This window comes from Carcharhinus amblyrhynchos, chromosome 2, assembly GCF_965287045.1.
Source record: "Carcharhinus amblyrhynchos chromosome 2, sCarAmb.v2.hapA, whole genome shotgun sequence".
NCBI classification, from domain to species: Eukaryota; Metazoa; Chordata; class Chondrichthyes; order Carcharhiniformes; family Carcharhinidae; genus Carcharhinus; species Carcharhinus amblyrhynchos.
The window spans coordinates 93,183,787-93,205,744 of NC_137325.1; the positions used below are offsets into that span (position 1 = coordinate 93,183,787).

The 21,958-nt window shown below is 40.1% G+C and overlaps 1 protein-coding gene across 2 annotated transcripts in view; it reads right to left on the reverse strand.

Moving 5' to 3' along the window:
- Positions 1-21,958, reverse strand: part of LOC145356548 (contactin-associated protein-like 2) — a 1,680,587-nt gene that overhangs the window by 252,824 nt on the left and 1,405,805 nt on the right. For both annotated transcript variants that reach the window (XM_080209322.1, XM_080209313.1), the window contains one exon: positions 790-960. In XM_080209322.1, coding sequence (XP_080065448.1) covers positions 790-960 — 171 coding nt within the window. The remainder of the gene's footprint in view (positions 1-789; positions 961-21,958) is intronic.

Below are 21,958 nucleotides of genomic sequence, written 5' to 3' on the forward strand. Positions count from 1 at the left end.
AATGAGCTTTTCCATATTTACACATGTTATTAAAAAGTTGAGAGTGAATAATCTTCAATCTCTGTCAACTCTCCATTTGATCTGGGCAGATAGGCTTACACAAGGGAACAACAACATGATTAATGGAGAAGATACTGTTCTCTTGCTTGTTGGAATTTATCACGTGGTTCCTCCTACAGGAGTTTACAAACTGATTAAAGGTGCAACTCCCTTCCTATCGTACAATGTAAACATGGATCCTGAACCGTACACAATTAGAGCTTTGGACATTGTTGTTATACTGCATATTTGATACAGTTTGGTCTGAGAATACCTATGGATTGAGAGATGATGAAATATGCTGCCTGCTCTACAAGGCTTTATAAATACCAAGTACAGTTTTATATGAGTGGACTGTTCTGTTTGTTCTGCAGTTAACACTAAAATATATTAACATCAGGTTGGAAAAATCTGGTGCAGTTATGCTGTAACTCGTGTTAAAATGAAGTGGTGGCAGATTATTTCCTCAAGGTGGTGTTATAGTACTGGTCAAAATCAGTATTAGAATGGTGATTTCATTGCATGCTACACAATAGGTTTAGAGAACACAACAATTGATTCCCATTAACTCCAGGATTTAAGTACAATCAGATCATTGTGCTATTTATATGGACATCAGTTTTTTTCATACTTGCATACTTTAAGTAATATATTAGACTTCCAGCAGTGTTAATGGCAAATACTTAGAAGTGACATCTAAATGTAGCCTACAGAGTCAAAAGGGATCTGCACTTTTGCAGGCCAACTTACATTTCAGCTCAAGCCTTATGAAGTCTGTGTTGCCCAGGTTTTCAAGGAAAACTCCATAAGGGACTGATGTCTTGAAGTAAAATGAGATGTCAGCACTGGTCTCTCCATGGAAAGTTGAGAAGTGAAGATAGGAAGAAGGTGTATTGAATGAGGCAGCATTCCAATAGTTTCCTAATAGAGATGGAGAGAGAGGGAGAAATGACAGTAGCTGATTCGACAAGTTGCCTTGAATAATAAGAGATGCAGTAATGGAGCAGCTGGTGCGCTGAAAAAATGTCAAAGCTTTCCAAAGTCTCATCAGTTATGATACAAAAAGAACATTACTTGCAGATGAGAAATTAACCTTGTGCTTAGTCATTCATCCTGCCATTTTCATAATAAAATATACATAAGCGCACAACACTTGGTGGGGAGAGCTGTCACTTACAATAAACACACAATGGCTACATGCTATAGATTTTAGATCCAGTTCATCAGTGGAGACTGGAAAGTTTAAGGAGGTAAATAAAACATTTGGCAGGTGACTCACTCACAGAAATAATTCAGTAGATTTAAACACTGACAAATGATAAGATGTCAATCATGATACTTGTACATCGAGGTTGTGCAGAGTAACTAAAAATGTTAAGATTTTAAAGTGAGTTATTTGCATGGAACAACTGGAAAATCTTTAAAAGTGACTGATTAAACTGAATTATATTGATCCAGAAGGAAATTACATAGCAGTTGGATTAAGCATCAGAGGCTTTTGGAATAAGTTCAAGTAGTTTGTTATATTTCTCCTATTCACTGTAATCAAGAGCTCCAACTTAGATGTTATAAAGATGGCAGGGTCTGAGTTTGAAGGATGACTTCAGAGCTAAAAATTTCAGCAGAATTGGATCTAAGTGTTGAATACAGAATTTTAAAAACAGATTTAAAAAGCAGCCCACTGGCTTTTTGCCTTAATGACCTTGCTTCATTTCTGAGCCAAGACAGTAGGGCTATTTGACATTGGAGGGCAGTCCTTAAAGAAAAGCATGTACGCACGCACACACATACATTCTCCATCAGAGGTTATCAAGGAACATTAAACAACAGCTGCAAACTGAACTGAGGTCAGCTAACATAGCATGGGGGTGGAAGAAACGCTGCTCTGCGTTTCTCAACAGGAAATCAAAGAAAGCATTTACTTAATGAACTATGACACCACTATCATATAATTATAGAATCCCTACAGTGCAGAAGGAGGCCTTTTGGCCCACCTATTCTGCACCGACTCTCCAGCAGAACATTACGGTATCCATAGGGGTAACCTACCTCTTCAAAACGGTACCTCACCTCTCCAAAGGATTTGTTCCAACCAGATCTAAACTGTATTTTCCACTCCTGGCTAAGGCAGACACTGTTTCAAATGGGAAGCTACCTCCACAATTCTTGTATGAGCAAGTCCTAACTTGGCTCTATACCTGCCCTTGTGAAAAAGGTAGTTTCCACCCCCATGTTTGGGAGTGAGACTTCTGAATTTTTATCTCTTACATCATTTCCTCCAAAGATGGAGTGGTTCCCCGTGGTTGTGAAATTCCAGGCCCAAGAGTTTACAATCCTGACACGGGCAATTCCAATTTCAAATCAGCTACACTATTCCACCCTACAAATGTTTCCCCACCACCAAATGATGACAGACTGGGGAACCCATGCAATATCATTGCCAATGAAATGATAGTTCAGTTCTGATTTAATATAAGCTGACTTTAAAATCATCCATCTGTGGTTAAGATATACAGTACACATTTACCACTGCAGGTGAAACAAATGCTTTAGGCAACAAAATCATACTGGCCTGATTTTAAACCCGTGCATAGGTTTTAAATGAGGTAACATCTTGCCAATTTGTGAAGTTTCAAACAACACAACACATTTACAACAGGAAGGTCATTAGAAGAAAACTAATGTGCAAAGAAGTTAAACAATCAAAAATACATCCACTGTTAATCAATCTGCCAAATAGTTCAAGCAATCTAATTAAACTGATTTTGTCAAAAAAAGTTCAAGTGGGCTTTTAGAGAACAGCAGTCTGGCACTTAAACCATGAGGGATACAGTTGAGACCTATTAACTTGTCAACTGAGCAAAGTGGAGGCTATTAATATAATAGTGGTCATTACGAATGTGAAGGGGAAATTATTAGTAATCCAACTGACATTAACATAACATTTCAGCAGATCTTTAAAAGCCTGCATTAATTAAAAATTAATCATGTCAAATCAAAACTATGCAAATGTTGAAAAAAGTAAAACAAATACTTACCAAAGCTCGAAGCAGAACAGGCCAGTAATTCAGCCAACAAATGTATATGAAGTAGTGGAACTGATGCTATAAATGCAGGAGCCCAAAATGCTCCATGTTGGGACCCCAATTTACCAGTGAGAGGCCCAAAGCCATATGTGATTGGCGCAGCACAGCCACCATAGATGGGCAGTTTCTAGTACACTAAGGGATCTATTCATCAACACTGCACTAGGTTCAGAAAGGTTCCAGAAATTACTTGACCATCTATATTCCTACCTGCATTTCTCCACAAGCCGATTCTTCAACTGGGGACTTAGTTCAACACCGCATTTTAATAAAATTGCAAGACATCGTGAGTAACCAGCAACTGGTGTTGAATATTTGACAGCCTAAACTCCAGAGCACTTCCCAATGCATTACCTACTATCCACCAGGTGCCAGTGAAATATTTATTTGAATTACCCTTACACTGTTGTTATAAGGTCAACTCATTTGAGGACAGGCAATGGCCAATACAAGGATTGTATTATCAGACCCGTAACTCCTGAATGAAATGATTCTTATCATGCTCTTAGTTTTGAATTATAATTGAATAAACTGGCTTTCGTTCAGAACTTTAAAGCATATTCTACAATGTTTCGGGTTTCATTCATCTATTATTGGCCGTCTCACTTCTCCCACTTCTTGGTTCTACTTGAACCATGCAAGATCCATGACCTGCTTCAATTCCTCTCCCAGTGCTGAGATCTAGTTGCGTACGATGAAGCACATCGGAATAAGCCTTTGATTTTCCCTGCAGAATGATACATTCCTCATTGTTGCAGTAATAGGTTTTGCAACTACAAAATGATTCTAGATTACTTTGATTAAATGGAGCAAGGTAATCCAGACTCTTTTAAAAACTTTGGGCAGAATCTTCTGCCCTCCTTTGTACTAAATTTTGTGGTAGGGGTTCCCACCATGTTCCAGCCTCCATCCTGGTTGAGTCCATGGCGGGAAGGCCACAAGGAGTGGGCATGGGGTTGGGGGAGTGAAGGGAGGGGATGGTGGTATGATTCCATGTTCAGAGGCACTCAGTGCCGATTGAGGGCATCAGGAAGGGGAAGGCCCACTGAGAACCAATCCCTGCCGTCGCTGGTGACCCCTTCATACCATTTCCATTGCGGCCTTTACCCCACAACCCGTCTGGATTCAGTGACAATCCTAGGCCTCAGGTGGCCTCTGATTGGCTGTCAGCTCTTGGCAGGTGGGTCTTATCTGGGGTCCTTAATCACAGGGAACGCCTGCCGCTGTCCTGAGTGGAACAAAATGCAGCAGACCTTCCTGAAAAGAGGTGACATGGGATTCTCACCAGCTCTCCAGCCAGCGGCTGAAAGACCATCACCTCCACAAGGTTCTGGCCTTTATTAGGAATTAAGCACCTTGCTGCATCATGTCTTCAATACAGTGACAAAGAGATTCATTTCATCTTCAAATTTAAATGTTAAAGCAACAAAAGTCAAACCATAAGAAACAATAATTCCAGAGAATGAATAGTGCCTCCACCAGATTGGCAATGAAGGGAAACATAATATCACAAATGAATATCAGTCAGGGTACATGCAACAATGGTTATGAAATTGCTTGATATGCCAGTGTTGCAAAACTACTTATTACTTTGCTTTACTAGTTCAAAGATGACATGGATCTCAGCTGGTAGGAAATTTAACAAATGGTAGTAGGTACTTCGAAAAATGTTAATCAAGTCATATTATTTTCCCCTAACCTTACATTATTGTCTTAGCTTTGACTGTTGCTGGTAGTCAGTGCTAACATATATGACAAACCTAAATTTTGTCTCCAGGTTTGGTGAGTGACTTCATTTCAGAATGTGTTCTTATCAGCCAGGCAAATACAAAATAGGTGCTACTGTCAGTTTTTTGGGATAAATTAATATGACCTCCCAAATGTTGTAATTTCCAAGGTCATTGTTGTCAGTGAAGGAAGTTTCCAAATTAGAGGGTACTTGTAGACTTTTGACCCCGGGTCAGACAAAGCTAACATAAAATGACTTTTTGACAAATTGAAATAAGGTGGAGGTATTCTAGAAGCAGAATTTTTACAAAGGCATCAATAGAAATGGTCACATCCTCCTTTAACCAAGGCCAACAGACGTAGCATTGTCTCTATGTTCTAGGAAGGATACAACGTTCTCAAACATTTCAGAAGGTACCCGGGATAATTTTGGCATGAGAAGGAGCGAGTCTATAAATTCCCCAATTATTTAGCACTGAATATTTTTTCTGTAACTTACCTCCACAGCATTCCATGTCTGGGGGACCTTGGGATTCTTTTCTCCTATTTTCCAAGTTTGAGTTATATTTGCTAGCCAGTTTAATATATTTGATTAAAAGAACCACAGAATGTTTGGATCCAAAACAGCATTACTAAACTTCACAGTGTCCCCCACTAGGGCTTCACTGGGATCAATGAAACAACTTGAACATTAAGACATTGGAATGAAACTTTGTAATAAGAATATGACAAATTAATTCTCAACTTCCAAATTCAGATAATAACAATTATCATACATACTCATGTAAAAGTTGATCCCATAATTTTTGGCCTAAAAAAACCTAATTTTTCCACATACCTCATAAACGTAAACTCTAGATTTTCAGCCCCAAAATTTCAGAACCAAATAATAACCCTGGAAATGTTAATGATTCAATTTCATTGTAAGTGTATAATACTAATGAAAATGTGTCACATATTATTACATTGGTAATATATAATTCATAATATTATGAAATAAACATTAAATAATTAATATGAATTATTTGGTGTTTTTACTGTATTGAATTGTGAAGGTCCTTTTATGATTTCAAAATCAAACACAAGTCAACCCCTTGAAAAGATGACTATTACATATTTAAATTGTTGCAGGCTGCTTTAAGAGCTGATCACATGATTTGATGGTGCTGTCATTGGAGTGGTTGTACTAATTTCTGTTTCTGTGCCGTGCAGAGAACATCTTTTTCAATAAAATCTGTTGCGTGTTTGTTTGAATCTACATGTGCAAACCACATTTTTTGTTGTTTAAAACCCACAATGGCTAACATTACCATTACCCATCAAAAGTTTGACCCCATGATTTTTGGCTTAAAGAATTGGACTCAGAAATTCGACTTTTACACTTGTATATACAGTAGCTGGGAGTGTAAAGGTAATGATCTCATTAAGACATTCATAAACAAATGACTATTGTTTTAGTTTGTTCTGATTTAGTTGCAAACTAGATGCAAGCAAAAAATGGGGAAAGATATTCACTCTGTTAAATATAGAGAACAGTGGGATAGAGAGTGCCTTATTATTAGAGGACTTAGAGGAAAAAGAGAAAGTGTGTTAGCATTGATTAAAAACTGGCTGTCAGATAGAAAACAAAGAGTTGGCATAAATGGGTCTTTTTCAGAGTGGAAAGATGTAACTAGTGGAGTGTCGCAGGGATTAGTTCTTGGCCCACAGTTGTTCACTATTACATTAAGATCCTGGAGGAAGAATGTAAGATTTCCAAATCTGATGGTGATATAAAGGTAGATGGAAGATTGTGATGAGGATATTGTGATGCTGCCACATAGGCTAGATAGTTTGAGCTTCTGGGGCAAAACCTGGCAAATAGAGTTTAATGGGAGGAAATGTGAAGTCATGCACTTTGGTAGAAGGAATCAAAAGGCAGAATATTATCCAAATGGAGAGAGATTGCACGTGAGTGAAGTGCAGAGGGATCTAGGTGTTCTCGTGCATGAATGACAAAAAGCTAGCAAAGGTCCAATAAGTAGTTAAGAAGACAAATGGCTTTTGGCCTTAATTACAAAGGCATTTAAAATAGGGAGGTTTTGTTGTAAATGTACAGGGTTTTGGTGAAGCCTCACTTGGAATACTGTGTACAGTTTTAGTCTCCTTATCGTAAAAAGGATATAGTAATATTGAAGGCATCCACAGGAGATTCACCAGGCTAATTATTGAGGTGAGAGGGTTGTCCTGTCAAGAGAGACTGAATAGTCTGAGTCTATATTCTTTGGAGTTTACAAGAGAGTGGTGACCTTATTCAAACATAAAAGATCTTGAAGGGGCTTAATAGGGTAGATGGAGAGATATTGTCACTCGTGGGAGAATCTTGAAGAAGGAAATATAGCGACAAGATAAAGGGCCAGCCGTTTAAAACTGAGGTTCGTAGAAATCTTGCAGAGGGCTCTGAATCTCTGGAATTCTGTGCACCAAAGTGTAATGGAAGTTGGATCATGAGTGGTATTTAAAATAGTGGTGAATAAATATTTGGTAGATTGAGAGATAGAGGGTTATGGGGAAATGGCATTGAAAAGGAGTTGAGGCCGGCGTAGATCAGCCATGATTATACTGAATGGTGGGGCAGACTTGAGGAGCTTGATGGCTTACTCCTCGTTCTATTTCTTGTGTAAGCTTGAGTTTATAATATCACCTGAACTTGAGGTGAAATTAGCAGAAGGATTTTCTGAATTTGCATCCAAGCATACAACTTTTTCTGACAGGAGGAGAAATTAATTTTGGGGATGGAAGATTTTTAATCTACTGAAATAATTGGATGGAAAATTCCTTGGGGTCTACTGATCTCTGCTGCTGACACCCAGAGCTAAGCTCTCCTGTGGGAACACAAACTATACAATTCCCATTTGTAGTCTTTAAAATCACATCCACATTGCAACTTAAAAAATGCTATGTGTAATACTTCTCTGGAAGAAGGGATTAAGTTTGTCCATTCTTTTTGCAGACAAGAAATGTGACATTGAAAACGACAGTATTTGTGCGTTGTTTATTCAAAAAGTAATGCACAGCAAAATCACTGCAAATTTACTAATGATCAATATATGATGGCCAGGAAAGAACATAATTAATACATGTTACATTCATTTCAGTAATAATGTTCAAGTTAGTGCAGTTCCTTGGACCCACTCACCTTTCCAACTTAACGTTTCTACATTACTTATCAGATCATTGTAAACAACATTTCATGCAGATATTTTTAGCTATTAATTCTCTCCCCTTTACTCAAGTACTTGCCCCTGTGATAAATGCACTAAGCTTCAAATTAGGTTTACTGTGCATGTGTATAAATGCACAGAGGAATAAGAATTGTTCGGCATTAGATGAAGTCAGAGTAAGACAGAATACAATTAGCTCTAAATTAGGTTTACTGTGCATGTGGGATGCAAGGGGTGCAAAGATAAAGTTTCTGAACTGCAGGTGCAGATAGACATGAGGGAATATGGTGAAAATAGAGATTTGATTTGAAAAAGGGCTGGAGTGGGCAGAAAATATTCCTGGATACAAGATGTTCAGGAAAGATAGGAAAGAGAAGAAAAGAGGAGGAGGGGCAATATTGATTCAGGAGAATATTATACTGCTGCAGAACAAGGATATCCTTGATTGGGCAAGGACAGATTCTATCTGGTTGGAGATAAGAAAAAATAGAGGCAGCATTACACTACAGGGCATGTTCTATATACCATCAACTAGGAGAATACGTGCAGAGAAATAAATTTACAATGAAATCATAGAGGTGCAAGAATTATAGAGTAGCAATAGTGGGACTTTATTTATCTTAACATAAATTGGGATAGTAATAGTGTGAATGGTAGAGAGTGCGAAGAGTTTTTGAAGTGTGCCAGGAGAATTTTCAACATGAGTACCTTTCTGGCCTGATGAGGAAGGGGGTATCACTGGATCTGGTTCTGAGGAATTAAGTGGGTCAAGTAGATTAAATATCAGGAGGGAAGCATTTATTGAACAGTGATCATAATATCTTAAGTTTTAGATTAGCTATGAAAAAAAGGAATTCAGGGTAAAAAAAAATTAATTCGGAAAGGGGCAACTTCAGTGGCAGAGAATGGATCTAGCCCCAGAAAAACTGGAATCAAAGATTAAGAGACAAAACTGTAACAGATAATGATCTGCACTTAAAGAAGTGATATTCTGGGTGTAAATTATTATTTTTATTCAAAGGGTATGAGCGTTGCCAGTATTTATTGTCCATTCGTACTCTCCCTTGAGAAGGTGGTGGTGAGCTGCCTTCTTGAACTGCTGCATTCCCTGTAGTGTAGGTACACCCACAGTGCTGTTAGGGAGGAATTTCCAAGAGTCTGAGCCAATGACAGTAAAGGAATGGCGATATATTTCCAAGTCAGGATGGTGAGTGGCTTTAAGGAACTTACAGGTGCTGGTGTTCCTATGTGTCTGCTGCCCTTGTTCTTCAAATGGTAGTTGTCATGGGTTTGGAGATACTGTCTTGTGAGCCTTGGTGAGTTCCTCCAGTGCATCTTGTAAATGATACACACTGTTGTTACTGTGCACTGTTGGTGCAGGGAGTGAATGTTTGTGGATGGAATACCATTCAAGCAGGCCTCTTTGTCCTGGATGGTGTCAAGCTTTTTGAGAGTTATTGATTCTGCACTCATCCAGGCAAGGGGAGAGTATTCCATTACACTCTTGACTTGTGCCTTGTAGATGGTGGACAGGCTTTGGGGAGTCAGGAGGTGAGTTACTCACCACAGGATTCTAAGCATCTGACCTGCTCTTGTAGCCATGGTACTTATGTGTCTTCCCCAGTTAAGTTTCTGGTCAATGGCAACTCCCAGGGTTGATGGTAGCAAATTCAGCGATGGTAATGCCATTCAACATCAACGGACAACCATTAGTTTCTATCTTGTTGGAATTGCTCATTGCCTGGCATTTGTGTGACACAAAATGTTACTTGCCACTTGTCAGCCCAAGCCTAGATTCTGTCTGGTTTTTCCACTTTATTGAGGCACATTTCCATGTGAGAACCACGTTAGACAAAGAAAGCTAGTGCTCCTTGCATGATGAAAAAAAATAAGGTGAAGCAGAAAAAGGGTGCATATGGCAGAAGTCAAGTTGATAATACAAGTGAGAACCAGGCGGGACTGATTAAGGACCAAAAAAGGGATTTAGGCATGGAAACATAGAATATGGATGAGGTACAAATTAGCAAAATATGGAAGAAGATGCAGCAAAATTCATAGTGAAAAAGGAGGTAGTTGTAACATTAGATGGACTAAAAATTGATAATGAGGAGATATTAGAAAGGCTGTCCATACTTAAAGCAGATCAGTTATTAGGACCAGATGAGATGCTTCCTACAATAAAAACATAGAAATAGGAGCATGAGTAAGTCACATGGCCTCTTGAACCTGCTCCACCATTCAATATAATCAGTGCTGATCCTCTATCTCAACATTATATTCCAGTGCTCTCACTGTATGCCTTGACACCTTTACAGTCTAGAAATCTATTTTCTTCTTAGATACGTTCATAATTTGACCTCCACAATCTTCTGTGGAAGAGAATTCCTCTCAGTGAAGATATTTCAGTTCTAAATGGCCTAACTCAAATCCTGAGGCTGTGAATCTTTGTTCTAAATCCGGATGAAACCTCATCCCTACATCTAATCTGTCCAGCCCTGTCACAACTTTTTGTGGTCAATTCTCCCAAAAATTCTAAGTGTTGAATTCACATAAAAACTGGAATAAATCCTGCTGTTTTTTCCAGCGGGATTTTCAAAATGAATCTCCCACAGTCTGTGCACTGCAGAGTGCCCGAGCATGAATCTTGCAAAAGATCAGGGCCTATTCCTTGAAGAGGCTGCAGCTATAAATGCCTGGACAGCGGCACATCAGTCCAGAGACCAGTGCCATAAGAAAATGAATGACCTTCTTCTGGCAGCAAGGGTGAGTATGCATCCCATTCTGAAACCAGTACATGTGCTGTGCCTTAAATGTGAACTCATCCCCAGACATCTCAAGGGCAGCCACCAATGCCCACACCCCACTCCTCCCAACCCCTCCAACCCCTGTGGCACCACCCCAACCATCACCTCCCCAACGCAGAGCCATTTCCCCGAAACATGAACTTCCCAACCCCGATATACATTGCACCCCAAGTGCCCTTCTATACACTATGCTTTCAATCCCCCTTATGTCCCACAGGAGAAAAATGCACTTAACTGAGAGGGAAAAAAAACTGGTGGGTGTGTTCCTGAGCTATGCCTTCTGATGGTCTCTGAGCAGTGTGCCCTGGAGCTGGGGGAAGGGGTGAGCCTAGCAGCCAGGACAACGTCCAGCGTGCAAGTGACCATCAGCTAAATCCTATTTCTGAGGTTTTCTTTAAAGTGCCATGCCATGCGAAGTGGGCTATTTTCCCTCCCTTTCACTAACGTTTAATCTTTCTTACAGTTGTGGACCCTGATGCACCAGGCCCTTCTGGTGTCGTTGCACCCCACCTCCCCCTTCCCCTACGCACACAGACGAAACTCCGTTGGACACCTCAGAGAGAGGCCCAGAAGAATCACAAGCACAGGCATTAACCACACAACCCACCAATACAGAGACTATCACAACAGTGGGTCATGTTAGCGGTGAGGCTTCTGGGTCACTTAATGCTAAGTATATCACAGCGCTGATACACATCGGGTGCGAGAGGGCACATCTGAGGGTTCAGGCACATGGAAGTCTGCCAGATGCGAGGATTCAGCTGGCTCCAAGCCTGATGCCAGGCCTTAGGGTTCATTCATCCCAAAGCTGGTGGAGATGAATCAGCAAACCCAGTGAGTTGTGGATAGGCTGTCAGTGACCATGCTGTAACTGTAAGACTGTTTGGAGGAGTCAAACAGAGTGCTGTAGCAGGTGGTGCTGGCATAGCATGGTAACCCTGGGATGTAGATTATCAGGCCCTAGGGATTTATCAGCTTTTAGTTCCATTAATTTCTCTGGCATTTTTGTTTAATAATACTAATTTATTCAATTCCTCCTTCTCACTACAACCTTGGTTCCCTTACATTTCTGGGAAGTTCCTGATTCTTCCTATGTGAAGACATAATTAAAGTTGTTATTTAATTGCTCTGTCATTTCCTCATTCTCTATTATAAATTTTCCTGATTTAGACTGTAAGGAACTTGCATTTGTCTTCACTATTCCTTTTCCATACTTATGGAAGCTTTTACAGTCTGCTTTCATATTACTTACAAGTTTGCTCTCACACTCTATTTCCCCCCACTTAATCAATCTCTTGGCCCTCTAAACTGCTCCTAATCCTCAGACTTCCTGCTTTTTCATTTTTTGCAAATTCCTGCAAATTTATTTGACTCCTCTTTGGATCTAATACTATGCTTAATTTATTTGGTTAGCCATGGTTGAGCTGCTTTTACATTTGTGTTTTCATGCCGGAAAAGAACGTATCACTGTTGTAATACATTAGTTCCTTAAATAGTAGCCAGTACCTATCCATGATCAAGCCTTTTAATGAAGTTCCCCAATCTACCTAAGCCAACTTATGTCTCATATTTTCTTAGTTTCCTTTGATTAGGTGTAGGACCATAGTTTCTGATTGGTCTACTTCACTTTCCATCTTAATGAAGAATTCTATCTTATTATGGCCACTGTTTCCCAACACAACAAAATTATTAATTAAACCCTTCTCATTGTATTATACCAAATCAAGCATAGCATGTTCCCTCGTTAGTTCCTCGACATATTGGTCTAAATAGCCATCTCATATATATTCTAGGAATTCAACCACCGCAATATTGTTGCTAATTTGGTTTGCCTAGTCTATTATGTAGATTAAAGTTACCCGTGATTACTGTAGCAGCCTTGTTACATGCATCTCTAATTTCCTATTTAATGTTATCCTCTGCCTTACCACTGCTATTTGGAGGCTTATTGACAATTCCTACTAATGTTTTCTACCCCTTGTTGCTTCTTAGCTCCACTTTGACTGATTCAACATTTAAATTTTCTGATCACATACATTCTCATTATTGCGCTGATTTCATCCTTAACCAACAACAATACTCTGCCTCCTTTCCCTTTTCACTTGTCCTTTCTAAGTGTCAAATACTCTTGGATATTCAGTCCCCAGCCTTGGTTAAAGAACAAAGGACAGTACAGCACAGGAACAGGCCCTTTGGCCCACCGAGTCTGTGCCAACACAGATGCCTCTCTAGTCTAATATTTTCTTGCCTCTACATGGTCCATATCCTTCTATTCCCTGCCTATTCATGTATCTACCCAAATGCCTCTTGAATGTTGTTATAGAATCTGCTTCAACCACCTCCTCCAGCAGCGCATTCCAGGCTTAACCATCCTGAATACATGTCACACATCAAAGTTTGTGTAAAATAAAAGCTCATGGTGCAGGGGGTAACATATTGGCATTGATTAAAGATTGGTTAGCTAACAGGAAACAGAGTTGGCATAAATGTGTAATTTAGCAGAATGATTTGAGTGGTTTGCCAGAGGGATCTGTACTGGGGCCTCAATGTTTATATAAATGACTTGGGTGAAGACTAAAGGGAAATTTGTTGATGACACAAAGATAGATGGGAAAGTAATTATGAAGAGAATATGAGGAGGCTACAAAAGGGACCTATATAGGAACATAGGTAGATCATTCAGCCTGCTCTGTCATTCAATATGATCGTCTGGTTGGACACTTTAATGACCTTTACACACACTATCCCCGGAACACTTTACGTCATTGTTAATCAGAACTCTATCAATCTCTACCTTAAACATACTCAACGATGAGCTTCCACAGCCCTCTAGAGCAGAGAATTCCGAAGATTCATTACCCTCTGTATAAAGAAATTTATTCTCATCGCGATCCTAATTGATATCCCCCTTACTTTGAAATTGTGCCCCCAGTTCTAAATTCCCCTTGTACCTTACTTGTATCCACCCCCTCTGTTCCTTTAAATGTTTTGTAGATTTTACTGAGATTGCCTTCAAAATGGTTAAGTGAGTGGGCAAAACTCTGGTAAATGGTGTATGTGTGCAAAAGTGAAAGTGTGAATAAAGAAGAAGCTTATTATGTAAAAGGAAAGATTGCAAAACTCTGAGGTGTAGAAGAATCTGGCTGTGCTTGCCTCGATCACAAAAGAATAGTTTAGAACTACTGCCTCACAGCATTAGGGACTCAAATTTGATTCTGGCCTTGGGTGACTGCTTGTGTGGAGTTTGCACATTCTCCCCATGTCTGCTTGAGTTTCCTCTGGGTGCTCCAGTTTCCCCCCAAAGTCCAAAGATGTGCAGGTTAGGTGGATTAACCAAGGTAAATATGCAGGGTAATTGGGGGGTTTTGGGGGGGGGGTGGCTGCTGGTGCGAGATGATTTTTCAAAGCATTGGTGTTGACTTGCTGGGCTGATTGGCCTCTGCCTGCACAACAGGGATTCTATGAGGATAGCTTAGGAACCACAAGACACTGATTTAAGATGACATGAGGAAAATCATTTTTATGCCTCATGTATTTGGTATCTGGAAAGCACTGCTTGAATCCACAATGGAGGAAGATTCAATCCTGGCTTTCAAAAGGGAATTGAATAATTACCTAAAGAGGATCAACTTGCAGAACTAGGGGAAAAGGATGGAGAATTAGACTAGTAGAATTATCCTTGCAGAGAGCCAGCATGGCCACAAAGGACCAAATAGCCTCCCTTCTATGCTGTAACTATTGTTTGATTCTATTCACAAATGTACTGTTCTAGCAAGTTCCAGTGGATAACTGGGAGTAAACTGCTTGACCTTCCTTTTCTTGATCCAGGCTATTGTCAATCAGAACACTTCTATCATTGGTCCAATAAACTAATGAGTCATTAAGGGAGTTGCAGAAATGCATTATTATAGAAAAATAGGTATCATGCAAAGTTGCAAGGATATGACTTTAAAGACTGTGAGTAACCTATAAAATTCTAACAGGGCCAGACAAGGTAGATGCCAGTCGGATGTTCACGCCATCAGAAGAATCCAGAACCAGGGGTCATAGTCCAACGGTAAGTTTAGGACTGAGGTGAAGAGAAATTCCTTCATTCAGAGACTAATAAGCCTGTGGGATTCACTATCACAAAAGCAATTGAGGCCAAAATATTGTATGTTTTCAGAGAGGGATTTGGCATAGCTCTTGGGGAAGAAGGAGGCTATTGAGTTGGATGATCAGCTATGATCATAGTTAATGGCTGAGCAAATTTGAAGATCTGAATGGCCTATTCCTGCTCCAATTTTCTATGTTTCTATCAATCTGTAGTGTGTAGAATGTTTAATTGATCCAACAGTGCCACAATGATATTTCCACAATCTTTCACAGACTTGGTAAATTGAGTTGTGTATAAGTACTAATGAGTCAGATTAATTTGTGTCATTCTTGTTGGTACCCTGGGAAATCATGGTGCATAAACAAATTGGAAAAAAATCTCCTTTATAACTTGGATTTGTACTTACATCTGGAGATGATTAGGAAAATTATCTTTGGTTTTCAGTGAGTTGTCAATTATGGGCACAAATCAGTAATCTAGTTTTTTTACAACCTCAACAGCTTCCTGAAATCCTTTATCTTGTCACTTAATTTTTTTATTGCTTTCCCGGATCCTTTTGTCTAGTGCTCAAACTTTTTTTTAATGTGAAGAGCATTAAATAAATGCAAGTTTATTTATGAAAGGCAAAGTACTTTTTATAGCTGTTCCACTTGTTCAACATCTCAAAAACAGCCATGAGAATTAAAGTGTGAGTATGCAAAAGTATGACACAAATAAATTTTCCTCTGCCATGTTGTTGTTTGTTGGAAATTGACATACAATGTTCCTGAAGGGATAAAGGGACAAACTAAATTACACTGCTCCTTCCATCCTAAACTCCTGTTACTACAAAAAGAAACTGAAAGAAGCTCACTTTTGTTTTCCCTCATACTGACCATATGTCTTGTCTGTGTGGAGTTTGCACATTCTCCCTGTGTCTGCATGAGTTTCCTTTGGGTACTCAGGTTTCCACAGATTCAAGATGTGTGGGTTAAATGCATTGGCTATGCTAAATTGCCTCTTAGTGTCCAGGGATGCGTAGGTTAGAGGGATTAGCGGGGTAAGTATGTGAGGTTATGGGGATAGGACCTAGATATTTTGGCCTTGGAGGGAGTGCAGAGGAGGTTTACTAGGCTGATTCCGGAGTTGAGGGGGTTGAACTATGAGGAGAGGCTGAATAAACTAGGCTTGTACTCGTTAGAGTTTAGAAAAATGAGGGGAGATCTCATTGAGACGTATAAGATGTTGAATGGGATGGATAGGATAGAGGTGGAGAGGCTCTTCCCGCTCAGAAAGGACAGTAGGACTAGAGGGCACAGCCTCAGGATAAAGGGGGGTGCGGTTTAGAATGGAGTTGAGGAGGAACTTCTTCACTCAAAGGGTGGTGAACCTCTGGAATTCTCTGCCCGTTGAAGTGGTGGAGGCTGCCTCGCTCGATATTTTTAAGACGCGGGTTGATAGGTTTTTGATAGGCAAGGGGATTAAGGGTTATGGGGAGAGGGCGGGAATGTGGAACTGAGCCACGACAGATCAGCCATGATCTTATTGAATGGCGGGGCAGGCTCGAGGGGCTAGATGGCCTACTCCTGCTCCTATTTCTTATGTTCTTATGTTCTAGATAGAATAGTGTTCAGTGAAGACTCAGTGGGCCGAATGGCCTCCATTTCACTGTAGGGTTCTATGATTCTATGCTTCTAGTTGACAATACACGTTCTGCTACTTTAGAAAATGTTTATTTTTTTTTGTTTGCAAAGTTGTTAGGGTGTTTTGATATTTATGAAAATACATGGTACAATATCATTCTTCGTCGAGAGACACCTGGGAGGGGTTGAAAACCTATGAAGGTCTTCAAGTTTCATCAACTGTACATAGTCACCTATGGATCTACCAAAACAGTCTTCTGAAACTGCTACCCACAATGAACCATCATAAAATTTTCTGTGCTCAACTCAGAGCCTGCATAGATAGATAAATATCTAATATTTTGGGAAAAAAGGTCATCCTATTTTGTTACCAAATACATGTAGTTTGCCACTCACGCTTCCAGGGCTACATTTAGGAAAAAATGGATTCAGCCTAAAAACTTGTCTTGATCCAGATAAAGATGCAAGGGCAGAGTGCCAGAGGAGGGGTGAATCCTCAATATTATACCAGCATTCAACTGATTTTAGCACTGGGGAGCCCCAGAGGAACTGAGATCAGTGGGAGTCAAAGTGAAAATTTTCCTCTGCTTTATACTCTGCCATATGGTCTTAAGAGTCGACCTGACTGTGTAGTTGTGGAATGCTATGCGTTGCATGTTACGACTTTCAAAAGATTTGAACATTCAAAAACGTAAACTTTTATATGCTCATTATTAATGTTCATTAATCTACTTTGGAGCAAGAAAATTATTTAAAGAATTGCTAAACTTGATTACAATCAAGTTTACTTGATTTACTGATGTGCTTTCATTTTAGAATTATAGATAGAGGTAAATATGGTTACAAATGAACAGCTACACAGCATCATTAATATTGATCCAGTTTCAGCTTTGCATTATTGCAAGCTGTGTTGTATAACTGAACAGTTCAGTCTTGCTTGATTGAATCATATCCAACTAGCTAATTATTATTTTTCTAAACTTGCCATTAGATTTTCTTTTCCTTTTTTTGCTTCCATATTATTTGAATTTCATAGATATCCCTCTCTCTTTGTGTCACCCTATTTCCAGTGGGCGCAATCTAAAACTGAATCCAGTAAAATTACTCAGTGGGGGAGTAAAACTCTGTCAACCATTGTTTAATGTGATTTTAGAGAGAAACAAAACTTGAGGTCCTTTGTATATCTACAGTAGCTACAACCTATATGACATAAATGACAGTTGGAGGAGTTCCTGGTTAGCCATGTGATATGAAGAAAGTTGGAACCTCTGTTATTACTATCCATTCTGACAGACAACATATATTTCCACAGTAACTCAAATTCTCTCAGGTGGTCTGTAAAACAGCACCGCAACATGACATTACCATTGCAGAATATGTCTTAATAGCAGTAAACCTTTATTTTTTTTTCAGTCATGATCTGGAACTATGTCTGTCTTGGAGGGAGCACCAAACAGGTTCACCAGAATGAAAGCTGAACTTTAAAATGGTTAAATTATGATGACAGATTGCATAAACTTGGCTTGTGTTTCTTCAGCCTGTATTCCCTTGAATTTAGAATTTAATTGAGGTGTTTAAAATGATGATAGCATATACTTAATAAAGTTGAAGAATGCTCATGTATGACCTGTCTACAAGAAAGAACTGGATGAGTGTAATATAGCTAATTATCTGCCCTATCGACCAGCTCCCAAACATTTGTAAAGTGATGGAGGGCGTTATTAATAGTACGACCAAGTGATAGCTATTCAACAACAGCCTTCTGACTGATTTAGATACTGTCAGAAACACTCAGCTTCAGACTTGTCTTGATCCAGATAAAGATGCAAGGGCAGAGTGCCAGAGGAGAGGTGAGTCCTCAATATTATACCAGCATTCAACTGATTTTAGCACTGGGGAGCCCTAGGGGAACTGATATCAGTGGGAGTCAAAGTGAAATTTTCCTCTGCTTTATACTCTGCCATATGGTCTTAAGAGTCAAAAAAGTAAACTTTTACATGCTCATTACTGATGTTCATTAATCTACTTTGGAGAAAGAAAATTATTTAAAGAATTGCTAAACTTGATTACAATCAAGTTTACTTGATTTACTGATGTGCTTTCATTTTAGAATTATGGATAGAGGTAAATATGGTTACAAATGAACAGCTACACAGCATCATTAATATTGATCCAGTTTCAGCTTTGCATTATTGCAATCTGTGTAGTATAACTGAACAGTTCAGTCTTGCTTGATTGAATCCCATTAAGCACTTCAAGTAGATAGTCTCAGTATGCTTTGGTTTTGACTGCAGCATCAACTTGTATTTATGTAGTGCCTTTAATGTAGTTTTAACAAAGTCCCAAGGTGCTTCTCATGAAACAAAATTTGACACTGAGCCATACAATATATCAGCGCAGATAACCAAAAGCTTAGTCAAAGAGGTTGATTTTAAGGACCATTTTAAAAGGGGAAAAGAGGGAGAGATATTAGAAAAAGAATTTAAATGTGTGATCTTACGAACTCGTCCCACCCGACTTTCAGCGAGGCGGAGTGGTAAGATTGGCAGGTGGTGAAAAATCAGGTTTGCACCCAGCTTGTTGCCTACCCTGATCTTATTGGCACAGTTTTGCCAGTGACATAGTCTCAGACAGCTGCCAGGAATGGGATTGGCAGACAAGGAGAGGCGTTTGTCGCAGGAACTGAAGATGCCTTTGTTCTTTACAAAATTTAGTTGAAGGAAATTTCTGCTCAGCCAGGTCTGGATTCCAGGCTAGCAGGCAGATCATTGTGGAGAGCTGGGTGTTGCCTGTGTGCCATGGAAATTGACATTATGATCCAAATTTTCATCATGACGGAAAAGAAATCCGTCACAGTGAAACTGGCAGAAATACCTGAAAATCGGGAATCCTGCTCCTGAACATTCCCTTTCTCACAAGGCTGGAATTGAAGGTTTAGTCATCTGTGCTGATGTATTGTATGCCTCAGGGTCAAATTTTGTTTTACATGTGTGCCACTTATGGGCACAGTTGGACATTTAAATCATTAGCAGACTCTACTGAAGTGGAGTTTTGATATTCCAGGAGTGTGGAAACCAATATATGTAGATTAGATCAGATAACAGTAGGTCTGAACTTGATAGATTTTTGTTTGACTAGCCAGAGTATTCCTTTGCATCTGGTCCTGGGAACAGCTCTGGGGAAGGCAAGGCACCCTTTAGTGGAGGCCAGATGCCCTTTGGAAGTGTTAAATAAATGCACATAGAAAGTGCATAAACTTACCATTAAGCTTACTGAGCTGACAACACATCTCTCTAAATCAACTGCCAGAATTGCCTATCAAAAGAAGTTGTCAAGACATTTAAAAGTCCAGTCAGTGAATCATAGAATCCCTACAGTGCAGAAGGAGGCCATTCAGCCTATTGAGTCTGCATCAACTACAATACCATCCAGACCCTATCCCCATAACCTCATGCTAGTCCTCCTGACACTAAAGGGCAATTCAGCATGACCAATCAACCATACCCACACATCTTTGGACTGTGGGAGGAAACCAGAGCTCCCGGAGGAAACCCATGCAGATACGGGGAGAATGTGCAAACTCCACACAGTGACCCAAGCCAGGAATCGAACCCGGGTCCCTGCGCTGTGAGGTAGCACTTCTAACCACCATGCCACCCTTTAATTCTTTGAAAAAAAACATGCTGTGTATTATAATGAGTGGCTGTTTGCTATTTCACTCCTTCTGTTGACATAAGCCTGAGAGTTTCCATTTTATACTAGTGCTGGATGACTGATTTAACAACCATCCATTATCACAATAGGGTGCCTGTCATTTCATAGTTTGACTGACAGCTACACATGATTATAAATTCTGATGTCTATCTATGAATTCTAGTGCTTGTTGTTATGCACCTAAATGAAATCTTGTTATAAGGTTTTACTTAGAATTGTTTTCATAAGATTGTGCCCTAAGTGTCATAAAACTCTGAAAACGGATGAGTTTCAGACCTGCTTTTTGGGTGAGTTTGATAATGCAATCTTATACCACCGTCACTTTTTGGACAGAAGTGCGATTCTCACCAGTTAGAATGTGGAGCCTAAGCTCTCCAGTAAAAGCCAGCTGCAGACCATTCCGGGCACCATTGCGCAGCTGCCCCGATCTCCCAGCGAACCGGGAGACCTCCTACCCTAACACCGACACCCGCCCCCCCCACCATCATCAATGTAACTTCCCCATGGCAATAGGGGTCACTGGCATTAGCACATCGGGAACATCCCAATGATTCCCCCCCCTTCAACAATCACCCATTATCTTCAGAACATCCCTTTTGTCGGTCTCCTTCTGTCTGCTGATCACTCGCCCTTGCATATGCCCTGTTGCCCCATCCGCAATGCCCCTTTGTTTCCCCCCGTCTTTGGAGCTCTGATCCCGCTGACAAAACAGTGCTGGTAGTGTTATATTCAGTGAGAAACTGGGCATGCACTAGCCGATCAGCACGGTTAGTCAGTAATATCGTGGGAAACTTGCGCACTGAGTATCCCAACCTACCTGGAAAGTGTCCGTTTCCTCTGAATATTTCAGCTCAGCAAATTGTTGGTGCTAAACCTTCTGATGTCAATAAACAGAGTTCAGAGAAAGAAAACAGCAACTCACACAGGTTCATGAAAGCTTAAGTATAAGCTGGAGGAAAGAAAAGGCCTAATCCAATTACCTATAAAACGTGCTTGCTTTTCAAAGACCCATCTAAATTCTGTTTGCCGTTTCATGGATTGCCAGAGGCTTGGTGTCTAGAAAATGATACAAAGCTTTTCCATGCCTCTTTTACACCCCCAAAGAAAGGTTAAATCTTTTTGTTGACATTCAAGGGCTGCAAAAGAGAGGTGACCCTACTCCAGTGGGAGCTGGTACTCTGGATTGGTATTTTGCCTGAAGCTGCCAATCTGAGGCCATGGCCACACGCAACTCTTGTTTAAGTGGATCATTTTTGATACTTTCTTTTGCAAATGGGTTTTAGAGTTGCTGTCCAATTGAGGCCAGTAGCCAGCCCTCAGGTACTGCCGACCTAATCAGAGGGTCACTAGCCTCCACCGCTACAAGACTGTTAGCTCTGGCCATTGCTGAAGTAATGTCACCAGGGAGAGCGTGCTTCAATGCTGAGGCAACCGAGAAGCAGTACATACATGCAAGTAGCTTTGGGGAGGCTGGAGTCAAAGAAGCTATCGCCGGTCTTGGACAGCTGGATTTGCAGTGGCCATTATAACGAGGAAGCCCCTCAGTGGGCCATGGAGCACCCATCAAGGAGGCCCCCTTAGAAACCTGCTGGTAGGCTTACCTTGCAGTCTCTCTATGTGATGGCATTTGTCCTTGGGAGCAGGAAGTGGTCCTTCATTTAAGTGG